Source organism: Habropoda laboriosa, unplaced genomic scaffold, assembly GCF_001263275.1.
Source record: "Habropoda laboriosa isolate 0110345459 unplaced genomic scaffold, ASM126327v1 scaffold22, whole genome shotgun sequence".
NCBI lineage: Eukaryota > Metazoa > Arthropoda > Insecta > Hymenoptera > Apidae > Habropoda > Habropoda laboriosa.
The window spans coordinates 6,413,077-6,428,399 of NW_017100261.1; the positions used below are offsets into that span (position 1 = coordinate 6,413,077).

General features: G+C 38.8%; 1 protein-coding gene across 1 annotated transcript in view; it reads left to right on the forward strand.

The window, feature by feature from the left end:
* The first annotated feature begins 12,269 nt into the window (after positions 1 to 12,269).
* LOC108572730 (G1/S-specific cyclin-D2) overlaps positions 12,270 to 15,323 on the forward strand; it is a 94,037-nt gene continuing 90,983 nt past the window's right edge. The window contains exon 1 of the mRNA XM_017935008.1: positions 12,270 to 12,722. Within this exon, the coding sequence (XP_017790497.1) occupies positions 12,525 to 12,722 (198 nt within the window). The 5' untranslated portion in view covers positions 12,270 to 12,524. The remainder of the gene's footprint in view (positions 12,723 to 15,323) is intronic.

Consider the following 15,323-nt stretch of genomic DNA (forward strand, 5'->3'; position numbering starts at 1 on the left):
ACGCAGCTCGATGTCTCTTGAGGCTCGTCGAAGAAGCTGTGCGTCGTACAGGGATGTCTCTGTGAAAGATTTCTCGACGGTGACGCGTACTTTTGGGGGCGTTTGAGGCTGTTTTCAATGCTTAGCCCAGTTGTCTTCGAACGATGGACGACTTAGGGTTGGTTAGCTGTTATCTGAGCGCTTTCCCTTGGTTAATTGTTCGTTAGAGTTTAGAAATAGCGAGGGAAAGATGTTTGAACGCAGTTGAGTTTGAGTATCAGCACTTTGGATGTAATTCACTTTGAGTATGAATTTGTTTGGTTTGATGAGGTTTGTTAAAGTTTGAAGAATTCAGAATAAAATTTGCACGTTCTTTACTGGATGATTTTATCTTGAAGTTAAAAAAGTGATAGAAATCAGCACTTTGAGTATGAATTTGTTTGGTTTGATGAGGTTTGTTAAAGTTTGAAGAATTCAGAATAAAATTTGCACGTTCTTTACTGGATGATTTTATCTTGAAGTTAAAAAAGTGATAGAAATCAGCACTTTGAGTATGAATTTGTTTGGTTTAATGAGGTTTGTTAAAGTTTGAAGAATTCGGAATAAAATTTGCACGTTCTTTACTGGACGGTTTTTGTGGTCTTATCTTAAAGTTAAAGAAGTAATAGGTATGGGATTGATTTTAACTGTGTCAAGTTCAAATTAGAATTTTTGTTCGAGAAAAGAATAGTTTATTTAATTTTCATCTTTAAAGTATCGATGTAAACAACGAATTCAAGCATGGAACTTTCAGTAACAGTAAGTTACACTCTGTTTGAGAAAGTAGAAAGATTAGGAAAATCAGGGAAATCTGTTTATTCGTTCTTTACCTAATGTTTCTTCTCACATTTTCAATTACTATCATAAATGATCGTGAGCAATATTCTAACTTGTAAATTTATTAACAGAAATCTGTTTATTTATTCTTCGCATTTTCAATTAGGCACCATCCCAAACGACTATAACGAAAATTCTAATAAAATTCCAGCTTGTAAGCTAAAACACACTGACGAGTCTGTTTCGTCACCTCCACGAATTCTTCTTTATCTGTAAAGCGTCCAAGAACACTCGAAAATGTGTTACATCGCGATGTCCATGAGCTAGCTGCAGAGATTAGATTTCCCTAAAATCGACGCTCTATCTTAGCCTCTCGTTGCAGTTCCTCTCCCCGGATTCTTCAACCGTTCACCTTAAAAATTTCAGCTATTAATTCCGAAAGGGAGAAAAAATACAGCGAATCTCGTAACATTCCGAGGAACGTTGATAAGGTCGATTTAAATGTCGACAGCGGTCGCTTTAAAAAGTACAGTGGAATTTTTATCGTGGCCGGCTCAATGACACTGATTCTTCGTCAGAATGTCTTGGGACACTGTGCCAGACGTCTGCAGCAGTGAACTGGAAAAGAATGCACGATAAGTGAGGTAGGAGTCACGATGATAGGACTCTTCATCACGGTTCGAAGGCGCCGCTTTCAGATAGAAAATTAATTATGTGCTTGATCTGCGATAAGAATTTGCCAGAAATCGAAGATCATTGACGTATGCTTGCGCGATACGTTTTTTCTTTTTTTTTTTAGCAGCGAACGATAGAAGATTTCTGGTTTTTAGTTTTTCAGTGATTCAACTTGTTTTCTGTCGACTGCGATACTCCGCGAGTGAATCGAACATTTTTCAACCATGCAGTTCACACGTGAAGATCTCTCTCGGATAGTGATTCCATTTATCAGTCAGACGTTTATGCTTACGTTTTTATTGAAATTGTTTAGAAGATGATTCTCTCAGGTGATGTGAATAAAAACTAGGGCAGAAAGAAAAGTTCGATTATCTACTTTGAGAGCTGGTGTAAAGAGTGGAATACTGCGCTCATTTCAGCTCATTTCAGGAGCTGAAATGATTAACTCTTTAGATTAACACTTTTTCAAATTCTTCGAATTTCAGTATCGTGCTTAACTCTTCAGAAATAAGAAAAATTTGTTAAGTTAGTCACTTTGGCTTCAGATTACGTTCTGTTTAAACATTCTCCAAGATGACGTGAATGAGAGCTGCGACGGTACGGAAAGTTGGATTATCTGTCTTGAAAGCTGGTGTGAAGAGTAGAATAATTATAATAATCGGCGTAAATTTAAGATTGATTGGATTATTAGCCGCGTGACTAACGAGGTTGCTCGTTGAATTGCAACTCGAGTTGCGATTGCATCTCGATGAGTGTTATTAGATGCAGTATGCTTGCATCCGAGCAACTCACGCATTCCGCTTTACGAGACGAGTTCTTCGTCTTAGAATTTTCTTGTCCTTTTTTACGAATAACAAAGTATCATGCAATGTAGAACATCGAAGAATTGTTAATCGTTCGTTTGAATTTTATTTATTTATCAATATTACGACGATAGCGTATTTATTTTATTCCCCCTTTTACCGTTACCGAAAGACAGAGTGTGTCAAATTATCGCACATTACAATTACACAGTATTCATGATGGAGCGAATATTTCTCGAATAAATTATGAACCTTCGCGAATGAAAGAGAGGGAGAGGAAAAGCTTTGTCGCAGAATTTAGGGTGAGTCATATAAGAGCAGAGCTTAAAATATCTTCGTTATTTATGACAGCAGGAGAAGAAAGAAATGTCCGAAGGAAAGAGTTACCTAAGTTTTTTTCCAATAGAAACTCGAATTTTTTTGTTGAAGAAAAAGCGATAAAAATTGTCACGTTGAGAACAATCTTTGGTACTTCTTTGTGTAATTTTGACGTAACGAAAATGTCTGCAGAATTTCTTTTTTAACGCTGTTCTTAAGTATTTGTACACGCTTCTTCTGTTTCTCGCGTACGCTCGAGCATCGCTGAGAGAACAGTAAATATGCGAAATTATAGTTTGTACATATTTTTATTAGCAGTTGGAGGCGAGGAGAGGCTTCTTGTCCACCCGCACCCACGGCTGCATAAATGCAAATTCAACAATCGCTTATCAGACCGTATTACGCGGCGATAAAGTGCGAACAAGTTCGGTTAAAAGATGGCGACTCGAGGAGAAACCTGGTTAACGACTGTAAATGGCTTATTTACCAGAAAGGTGGAAGGAATGGGGAAATCTTTATTCCGAAAGAGAAGTTCGGAGACAAGGAAACGTGATGTGATATCTTTTGAACGAGAAATATTGAAATTGCTTGAGTTAAGGACAAATTGAGAATTCCTCGAAGCAGAATTAAAATTGCTATCTGTCTAAATGGGGCGAGATAAAAATATAGTAGAAAATAAGAGGAAATGTGAAGAAATAAATAGTCTCTGTAGTCTCGTTTAAAAAAGCAAAAGATAGTATTCGCGTGAGAAAGTATGGTTCAACTTTTATCTAAAATTTCGTGGTGACACTTAAACGCGACACCCTGTGTTTCACATGCACGTGTGGGACGTTTCCGACAGATTAAGTTTCAGGAAATAAATGAAATTTTCGATAAATTATGTTTCAAGATTCGAATTAAATTTCTGAAAAATTAAGTTAATCTTTGGACAAATTAAGTTTCAAGATTCAAATTAAGTTTTCGAAAAATTAAGTTTCAGGAATCAAGTTAATCTTTCCAGAAATTAAATTTCAAGAATTAAATGAAATTTTGGACAAATTAAATTTCACAAATGATTGTAAATACATTCCAACATGTAACTCCAACTTCTCCAAAAAAAAAGGTAAAAAACCGACTACTCTCAAACTGTCTATAAATCACGGCATTACCTGCGAAAGAAAAGGAACAATCCCGCTTCCCCCAAGGAGAACAAAAGAAGAAGAAAAAATCCGGAAATCCCAAAAAAGCGGACAAACGAAAGGAGCTTCCGACTTTCGCAAAGAACCCATCCCAGCTTGCCACGTGGTCGGAAATTTCGCGAGCGGAGGGAACGGGTCGGACCTGTGCACACGACCGAAATTCATTTTCACGTCGGACAGGCCGAGTAGGATCGGGAACGCGGTTGCCCGTAGCGATGGAGTCTCGAGGCCGGGTTCGAAGGGGAAGAAGTTGCGAGGCGTATCGTAAAAGATGGGTAAGCACCGACCGGAACATTCATGCTCTAGTGAAATTAAATACTAGCGCAGCGAGAGTGCGTACAGAGCCGCCTCGAAGCCATTTAAACCCGCCAGAGGCGAGGATATTCGCCTGGCTCTTTCCACCGGCATAAATCTTCGGTGGACGTAGCGGCCACGTGGTGCAAGCGGTACGTTGGCCACTTTGTCGCAGCTCCATCCGGAGGATTCGTTGCGCGCACCGATGCTCTTCGGACTAGGTTTGTAAGATTCGGTGAATTGTTCCCTAATTACGGCTGATTAGATCCCTCGACACCTTGTCCGGACGGTATGTTTGTGTAACCTAAAGTAATTTGAGTCTGTTCGAATATGAGCGGTTTATTTTGATAGCGGTGCAAGCCCATTTTTCTGAATATTGAGATATTTAACCCTTTGCACTCGAAGGCCCTTTTTTCTACAAGGAAGTAGCAAAATAATATTTTTCTCAGAAGTTGCTCCTTTCTTACTATTTCACTGCTGAGATCTCTAAACATGTAGCAAACAATTCACGGAGGTCCATAGACCTGCTGTCTTGGAAAATACCGTCCTTAGAGTTGCCTCTAATGGTAAATATAACGTCGCTTCTTAGTCGCCTCTCAACTGCAAAGGGTCAAGGGTTCGCGTTTTAACACTAGAACTACCAACCGGGTCCAAATGACCCATTACCTACTTTCCCATGCCCCATTAATGACTTTGAAAAATTAGATTAGATCGGTACAAATAGAAGCATACACACAGAAAACAAAGTCGAAAAGTTACAAATGGTATACTTGCTGTGTATCGAACATTCGCTGTTTTTGGAAATTTGCTGCTGGATCATTTTGGCCCGGCCGGTAGTTCTAGTGTTAATCGACTGAAAAATATCAAGGATTACTGGTAGTCTCGCTTTATGCTTCTTGTGGTGAGAAATATTGAAACTTTCGAGGTATATGAAATATGTCGGAATTGCTCGATGAAAAATTGGGAGTTTGTGGCTACAAATGGACTTACACCGCTGTCAAAATGATCAAATTTTCAATAACGTGACTTAAATCATGTTTAATCCCTTAGAATTCAATGTTTTTCCAAAAACCTGTACTATATTTTCAAGAATTTTAATCTTCCATTCATGCTACGCGAAACAAAATTGCATATAACTTTAAACAACAATATTCAGGGTTTTTAATTTAAAGCATCTTCATTGACACCGTGAGAAAGGTTTTTGAAATAATTGTGGTGCACAGGTGGAATATAAACTTTTGCTGCTACCAAGGAAATGTAATGAAATTTTTACTAATACACCTATTTATGTTCCCTTAGTATTGTGTTAAAAATTGTTACATATAAGGTCTTCGGGTGTTTTCCGAGTTCTCGTTATTTTTAATATTAACCGCGGACTATCGGTATGAAATTTTTGTGACGTTAATATTAACGCGGGATACGCCGCATGGCTTGGTACCTAATGTAAACAATATTTGCATTAGGGTAACCCTTTCGTGACCGAATTATTTTTCTTATCTACCGATCATCGCGTCTGCAATGGATACTAAATTAAGATTCATTTTCGTTGGAGTACTCAAGTGGAACATATGCGTCCCACTGCTCACGAAAGGGTTAATGCAAATGAAATGTTTGCTCAACTGTTGAAATTGCCGGACAGATACTGTTTATTAACCCTCTATGTCTCGATTTTTCTCCATTCCTGAGTATCTTACGTTTCTTGTTGGAAAGCAAGAATTAATAATTACTGTAAGCAAATTTTCTGGTAATAATGTAACAGTGCTACAACATACTGCAACCGTGCAGCAATAAACAGATAAAACGAGACTTATAGAATACCGATAAATAAATACGTAACTTTTCAGTCACATGGAGAATTTCCTCTGATCGTCAATTTTTATACGCAGTTAGAAGTTACACGTGTATCGAATAGCAAAACAATTCACACCTAGTACAATCTTTTCGACACTATTTTCTAACGTTTAAAAAAACGTAAATCTAGCATTTGGTAGACGATAACGTAAAAGTTCTATTAAAATTTGTTTATTTTCTATTGCAAAAAATTTCAAAAATTACAACACAAAAACTTGTCCAAATAATCGAACGAGCAAGTCCTACGGTAAGTTCAGCGGCGTACTGTTAAAAGTCGGTGGAAAAAGGGGTACCGTATTGATCTGTTGTGAGAAGTTTATCAGGCAAGTGGACGTCACCGAAGCTTTGATACTGTACGAAAAGATAATACAGTTACTGGTTGCTAAAAATACGTATTACGTCACTGGTACCCCTTTCTGCTTGGTAAGAAGAGTTGTGTACAATTAGCGACCTGCTTATTACGAAGAGTCCCCCACAATGATTCATAGTTGCGCGTTCGTGCAATTAAACAGCCTATTACAATTATATTTAATAGCTTTATACGCACAAAGGGTAATTGTAACGGTTCATTGAAATTTCTTAAATAAGACCAGTTTAGTGAACTTTTTATAGCTGTATATCTCGTACACATGTACCTACTGTTTGCGAAAAAGGAGCAATTATGATAAATTAATGACGCAACGTTATCGTAGAAGAGAATCTGTTAAGATTAAAGTAACGTTAGATAACAATATTGTTATCAGTCGGTAGAGCGTAGCTGATGCATTATTAATCATTGAAATTCATGAAAAAGTACGGTAAAGGAAATTTCACATACAATTAAAGATGTTTCGTACGAAAGTGGGTCACACAAATGACTCGTTGAAACATTGTTGAGAATTGATTTAAATGTATGAATAGAATGGTTAATATTCTTTCTATACATGTATCAAACGAAGTGCCTGTGCGCGCGTATTTATCAAATGAAAGAGATAACGACGATCCTCCGTTCATTGTTAGAATCTCATTCTTTTAAAGCCGCTACAGGATGTTCACGGAGTCTGTTGTGGAACTTGGATTAATACGTGCACGCTAGAAATAACACTAAACTCTAATTAAGGTGAACTAATAACGTCGAAAGCTGCAGAAAAGAAAAAAAACGTTAATGAATGTAACCACGTATCCAATTTGAATTTTAAATTTCATCGATAGGATCTACTACTGAAAGTGAAGAAATAGTTGTTAATGCTTTTAGTTAATTAATGCCAGCAGACTAGCGTCCAGTGTAATTGGCACGACAAGAGGCAGCGAGTACGATAAATTAACGAGGTGTATTAGGTTTGTAACAAAATATTTGCTGTTTTTCCTAGTTCGTTGTTTATATCACTTTCACCGTTGTATTCCTTTTTATTATTATTGCCAGTCCTGGCATTAATTTGTTACTCACTTTTTACTGTTTATTATACTTTTGTTATCGCTATTTTTTAAATCTCACTTTCCTTAATTTGTTACAGTATTATTATCGTTACTTTTGAAATCCCACTTTTCATAGTTTATTATACTATCGTTATCGTCATTACTAAAATTTCACTTTTCATAGTTTATTATACTATCGTTATCACTATTTGTGAAATCTCACTTTCCGTAGTTTATTACAATATCATTATCGTTATTTTTGATATCCCACTTTTCATAGTTTATTATTCTATTATTATTCTACTGTTGTTGCTATCATCATCACCATCAATATCATTATCTTCAAAATACCAATTTACAGTATTATTATTATTACTATTGCTATCACTGCTACTAAAATTTCATTTCTCCTAGTTTACCAATTATTTCGGTTTCGCTGTATTTTCTACTATGATTACTATTTTCTACAGGTACCATACTATGTTATTTTACCGTTCCTACTGTTACGTATCATTATTGTTGTTATCGTGAGTATTATCATTTACTAACTACTTTGCTATTGTTGTTACAGTCGATCTACAACAAAATATTGGTTAAGTGATAATCCAAAGCGACAATTTCAATACTGATTCAAGATCACAAGTTGTTGGTGACTTTTAGCCGTGATTTGATTGTGAGTTTATCCTGACTCAGTCAAGAAACACCGGTAATACGATCGTGACTTCATCACTGTCACTACTACTTGTCACTGTCACCGTGACCATGACCATGACCATGGCAATAACATATTTTCTATGATTGTTATACTCCTTGCGTGATTACAATTATCAGCATAACCATTATTATTCCCATTACTACTAATAGTAATTGCACCATTATCTCACGAACTAAATAGTACACATTCGTTTGTTATACCCGCTCATTGAATCGTTATGCAATTGAATAGCGTAAAGGAACAACACTTTTTTTCTTCATATTCAAATTTATTTTCGATTATCTTAATAAGAATTGTCGCATTAAGCGGTCGATTAAGTATCGTAATAATTTGTAAGAATTGTTATTCTTATAATTTTCCAAATTTAGCATTGAAAATTATACCATTCTTCCCTTTGATACGTTAAACATTGATTTCGTCGTAGACATGTGAAAATAACACCTATTTGATCAATTAATTTTTAAAATCATACAGTACAAATTTCTTATATTTTTAAAGCTAAATTGTAAAATTCTATAATTTTTATATTATTACTGTGCTACTTAATCCATATATTACTGCTAAACTTGATCCACTTAATTTTCTAAATCTTTGATCACTCCGCTATTTCCGGTCCACCCTGTATGTCTGCACCAAAGAAACGGTCCGTTCATCGTCATAGACAATATCACAAAGAAACGTTATTAATACTAAATTTAGGGACATTTCTTATATACCTATCTCTACGAAACCGCAGATTTTCTTTAAAAAACAACATATTACACACTATTAACTTATAAACAAAACTATGTGACATTATATATTTATATAAAATTTATAATAAGCATAAGTAGAAATTCGAAATGCGTGAAAATGACGCGTCCCGTAAAACCTAGCGTTAAACTACAAGAATACGCAAATTCGGCGTAATCTGTACTACCCACGTAAACAGTCGACCAATCGTCGAATTTGACGATCAACCGAATGGTCAAATATCCGGTCATCCGGTTTTCACCGAGCTTCTCTAATGGGAGTCAGCCGTGATCGTTCCGACTTACTCGGCCGTAGTACTCCAGCGTACCACTTATTGTACAGTCGTTACGACGTCGTCTGGTACGCGCTGCAACATCCGGTCGCGTAAGTTGCACGCGCGTACGACGTCGTAGTAAGCGCGTAGTACGCGCAAACGAGCCGAGAAGCCGCGAGTTTCGTGCACGAAGGACATTCCCACTCCTACACGGACCGTTTCTTTCTCCCGGCCCGTTCAAATTATCCAGCGGAAGTGGCCCTTACTTTCCCTATACACGCTTCAGAAATTTCTCGGCTAAACGAACGAACGAACGAACGAACGAACGAACGTACGAACGAAGCTCTAGCTAAAGGCTCGTTCGATCGCCGGAGAGAAGAGTGCACAGCATGCATACCCGTTCTCGAGTCGTTTGCGATAATGCGATTCAATGTTCCGTAGCAACGATAGTACAAGGGATCCGCGAACGGAGAGCCCCTCTCTCTTGCTCGAGCGACCAGATCGGGTGAACGAATTTTTATCGAGCTCCTAATGACGTGTCAGATCGAAAATAATACGCGTAAAGGACGTTTTCTTCATATTTTAACGTTGTTGTTTTATTTTTCTGAAAATTTAAAGGGATACAGTGGATAATAGGTGTTAATGTTGTTTACGTGGAATAAAATGTACAATATACGACGTATTTTATTGTATTTCTTTTTAGCAATCCTATTCAATGCTACTTTGTTGTGTAAGTATACGTTTTTATGTCAATACCTGATCGTGTTGAATAAATAGTCTTGGACATTATTCTGTTCTACGTTGTTCTCCTTCGTGCTCGTCGTGATTTACTTGAGAATCAGGGCTATTATTCCACCAAGACGAAAATATGGAGTGCTATTTAAAAAACTGAAGGTGACCTCCTTACTTCTTAATTCCTTGCGATCCCACGGTTCATAGATCCTAACCTATCTTTTATTTCACATCTACCCGACGGTGTATTTATAATTCACTGCTTCGATCTGTTCTCGACAAAAGAATAGAATTTCTCGTTTCTTGTCACGTGTGTATACCAGCCACCTGAAGAAGAAATCGTTTTCCTTTGCTTAGAATACAGGGTTCTTCGATGCTTTCTACCATTACTTCGACCGATTTTCTCACAAAGTTCCGTGATATCGTTAGACAACATTTGTACAACGTAATATAAACGAGAAATAAGAAGATACTCTGAAAGAGTCGAAATTTTGATAGCAAAGAGCAACGAAGGGAATTTCGACGTCGTTCATGAACGAATGAAAACGAATAAGTCCGGACTTGTCCGAACTCTCTCGAGCCAATATCGGATCACGATCACATGGAACCCTACGCCATGTTATTAGACGTATAAACGTGGCAACGACTCAACGTGGCCATCATATTTCGAGAATCGTGTAATTATATACCGAAGAAGTTATCGAGTAACATTCGATGTAAATGTTTATTCTAATTACTTGGGAAATACATGTTTAAGGTATTTCAGTATTAAAGGTATATTTGAGCAGGAATAAATTATTAGCAACAGTAAAATACGTTAATTAGACAATTTTTAAATAAAGACATTTATATTTGTCAGAATATTTACAGCGGAGATACTTTCAAAATTTCTTTTCGACATGTTAAATCTTACTGCTTTTCTAGTAATTCGTGTTAGTCGTTAAAGGGAAAACGTTTCTTACATAACGTCCACGTGGTTTTAGAAACATAATACAGACTTACCATCAACTCGCAGTGGTTAACAACTTTGAGATTAAAGCTTTTCCCCCTAATAAGAATTCTTTATTTCACTGTACGTCGATACTGAAGCAAAGAAAAGAATTGTAAAAATTTTATCTACCTAATATTCACAAATAAACTACGTATTACACATTATCATCCATAAAAAGAAAGAGTATTTCAGAAATTTTGATCCCGATCAAAAGTGAACATATGTTTCTTTCCCAGCAATTTAAAGGTTAAAATTCTGTAACAAATTATATCCACCTGTTCATGGGTTCAATCGGAAATCGTGAAGTTCGTAAAGCACTAAACGTGCTAGATAAATCATTGACGTTGAAAAATCCATCCGTAGGCTCACGACAGCAGGTTAAAACTCTATCACCTTGGTTCCACGGATCTCGTGGTCGTCCCTGAAATAACAGGAGAACGCCGAAGGTGGCGAGCCTGTAGGTGGCAGTTGCGCAGGGTTCCTGTTACACGATGCGAATCCGGCACTGGCGCCCCAGTCATGCAGGCTGATGGTGGGGGGACAGTTACGTTTCACGTGACACGCTGGCGCCTTGGTGGTAGGGATCGATCCAGGGGTCACGTGACCGTTTGGCGCCGACATGGTGGGGACGCACCTACCACCCCTTCGGAAAGACGAAACGGCGAAGAGCAAGTAATCTACTGGCTTGCGTCGGCATTCTGACCTGGTAAGTCGCCAGCGTCGGATCGTGAGAAAGTGAATAAGACTAGGCTCGCATTGCTGGACATTTAAATCGACCGTAAGCAGACTTGTTTGAAAAGGGAAACGGTTTCTTCGCGTATCGGGCACCTACCGTAATACCGTGGACCTATATACGCAACAAACTCAAACATAACCCTAATCGACGGAATACGAGCAACAACGCCGAATTACGCTTATTTATTAGAATCCTACGTCCACGTACCTCCGAACGATTTTCTTATTCATTTGCTATTAGTGTGTTCGAGATATTCGTCCTATTCCTTTATACGTTATAACCGAGAGGCAGCTTCAACGGTACGAGGATATATACACATACGTAAAGAGAAGAGTCCAATACGAAAAAGAAAAGCAACTATACGAGTCGGTGACCACGTCAGACGAGAGAGCACCAGAGACGGAAAGAAAAGTGTGTTGTTGTGCATGAAACAAGGGATATACAAAAAAAAAAAACACCCATACACCGGCTTTTTCCACGTCGTCGAACCCTGAGTCTCGTGTTGTATATATATATATAGATATATACATACAATATTGTTTTCGCGTAAACGGCCTCTAGGTGAGTGATATTCGGAGTCATTGCCCGAAACCAAGGTCCTGTACGTGTACGTATACACGCGGCATACGTGCACACGCGTGTATGTATGTTATATTTTGTGAAGTGTTAAGTGTCCCGGCGAGCGTCGTCTTCTCGTGCGAATTCGTGTGAACTTCTACCGTATCTTTACGATCGATTCGTGCATGCTCTGTCTGGTCGCGCCGGCGAAAAACGGTTTGGCAACGTGGCACGTGAATAAAGTGACACCGCGACGACGGCGACGACGACGACGACGACGGCGGTGAGAAGGGACGTTGAGAAAAAACGAAGGGGAGGAGAGAAAAAACGGCCGATCGGACTGTGCATCGTCGGGAAGCCTGACACACCGGAATCTTTTTGATCGCTAGCCGAGTTGCCGGAGAAGGAGAGGCTGCCGGCGACGCCGCCGCTCTGTTGTGCGTGGTGCGTTCGAGAGGTTAGAAACGCCACGGGAACATGGATCTGCTTTGCTGCGAGACCACCGAAACTGAATGCAGAGCCTACGCCGATCCTGCTCTTCTTGGCGACGACCGTGTGTTGCAGAATCTGCTGAAAACCGAGGAGAGATACGCGCCCAGCAGTTCTTACTTCGAGTGCGTGCAGAGGGACATCTCGCCGCTCATGCGCAAGATCGTCGCGGAGTGGATGTTGGAGGTGAGCTATCGTTTCCGGTCCACGTGTCGCCCTTGAATTTTCCAAAATTTCACCATTATCCGATTCTCATTGCCCTCCGTATCGTCATGTGAAAATCCCTCGTAATGTTTTCGAGATGCCACGGAGGAAATGGAAGGGTTCTCACGCAGGGTTCTCTGGGAAATAGTTCGTGAAAAAGTTGCTACTCCCGTGCAGTTCCTTGAACTTTTTCGATAATCGGAAGGGGTTACATCGGTCGATACTGGTGACACGTCTTGCTTCGGTAGTTTTGCATCCGTGAAGCTTCGTACATGCTGTGAGAGGAACATTGACAACGTGGGTGTTGATAATGCTCGAGCTGTTAAATATCTCTGCCCACTGGGACGTTCGAAAAACGCTGCATACATAGTTTGCTTATCGACGTCGTTTTTTTTTTTTAAGGGATTGTCAGTAAACACTCGTGTTATGTAATTATACGGAATAATCTCGCGCGAGTGTTGACTTTGTTTTTATCAACAATAATACCTCGAGCATAACATTCCATCGAACTCTGTCGTGCAATGCTTCCGAAAGAAACTACATAATCAATCTCACTTTCGACGTTCCATCTGCAAATACTTAACAAGTGTCACGGTGGTGAAGCACATAAGACACATTTAGTCTATCAACTGGGAACATTAACAGACCATAGCGGTAGAGTGCTCGAGTTTTTCGTCTGGAAAGGATCGCCTGAAGTGAAATTCGTCGAATCTGAAACTCTTAGGCTTTCGGCTGTCCAATTTCGATATCGACCAGTTCGAACGTGTTTGGCTATTGGTTTTTTCGAACGGGTGGAGCGTGGAAAGTCGCGCAACGGCCGCGAACCGAACGTTAGCTTATTTTTGGCCGCGGTGCGCGAGGGAGAGAAAGAGAGAGGGAGAGAGAGACGCCTGGTGACGTCGAACACGCGTCTGGGGTCCCTTTAAAATTTAAAAAACACGCTTGTTGCGTAGGTACGCGGCTTTTGCTGCTGGCGGCGCGCTCGCGGCGTATTGCCGTCATTGACGAGGCGAATCATGTCAGTGCGATCAGTCACTGTGGTTACGTCACCGTGCGTTGCCAAATGCGTCCCGATAGTCCAGCCAGGTTTCATAATTAATATGTTCACGTTCACGATAAATTCGGTGTATCGTTAATACTTCGTATTGTTACGGTTGATACATCTCACGTAACCTCGCTTATTCGCCGCCGAAAATTCTCGTATTTCGATTTAAAATTACACGTGTAACCGAAGAAGTACTAGACATTTTCGTATGAAATTTCGACATTATTAACGTTAATATACCATTTCTACATTCACTATCGACATTTTCCTACTGAACTGGAGACTGGAAATATTCGCAAAAATATTATAACAATATATACAAAAATACGTGTTTTTAGTTATTTTGGTTATTTCTAGAAGTAACTAGTTAATACTAGTATTGACGAAAAACCTTCGATAAGACTAACTTTGACTGGTTAGATTGGTTATTGACGAATTTCGAGACCTGTCTGTAACAGTACTACCGGTTTCATTTAAAATTTGCAAAACGAACGGAGGAATAAGTATTCGAAATGTAAATATTCGTTCAAAATATTTTTTCGCTGTTTCAATTAAAAAATTGTCAAGGACAGTAATCATAGGAATTAAAAACTTTAAAAATTGATAAATCAGAATTCAGAAACGTTCGTTTCTGTATATTATCGAATTCGAAAAAAAAAAAAAATTCCCCAATTACATCGAAACATAGGATACGAAGAAACTAGTAACTATTTCGACCAATCAAATATCGTTTACTATTTTTAACCAAATGAACTTCGTTTTATTGTAAACGTAAACGACACTTTTCTAGTTGAAACATTAAGTCGAAATACTACGAAACATTCATTTACCGTAGAAAGAAAATTTTTCACAATGGTTTGCAGAGCTATGCGTAGATGAAATGGTAAGGTTTTCAAGGGGAAAAACCCAGAACGAGCGTAGAGGCAGTCTTTCGCCTTAGATTCTTGTCGTGTAATCACCTCAACTTCCTTCGACGGCTATGGTAATGAATTCCCCGCTTCCGGATCGAATTGCACGATTCGCGTATATTTTTCCTTTCAACGTGACTCTGGCCCGCTGACAATGTAGTCTGGTCCGACCTGCGGATACGTTTAAATGCCCACTTTCTGAGCGTGCCTCGAACGAAAATCTGTGCGTTTCTCGCGCGACCGTTTCTTCTGCCGGCAACAAAGTATCATTTTTTTTTTCCCGCTCAACGGCTAACGTTCGTAACGGTAATCTTTTCTTTTTAACGTCTCTCGGCTGGCTATTTTACGAAACTGGCCTCGCAATCGATGATCCATGTCGATCCTTCTTTTTTTTCTGTCTAACGTATTACATACTTTGTTTTTACGAATTCGAACGTAGTTAATGTTTGTAATCTTTCTGTTATATTCTTGTTCATTTTGTACATATATCGGTAATCTCTAAATTCGATGCTAACTTTTAGTTAGAAACTTTTCTCTTCAGCGACAAAGTGGTAATTTAGGTTCTTAATTGTCAACGGCGATGCGTGTCGTAATTTATGCGAGGGTGAATAAGAAGAGTAGGTGTTGGTT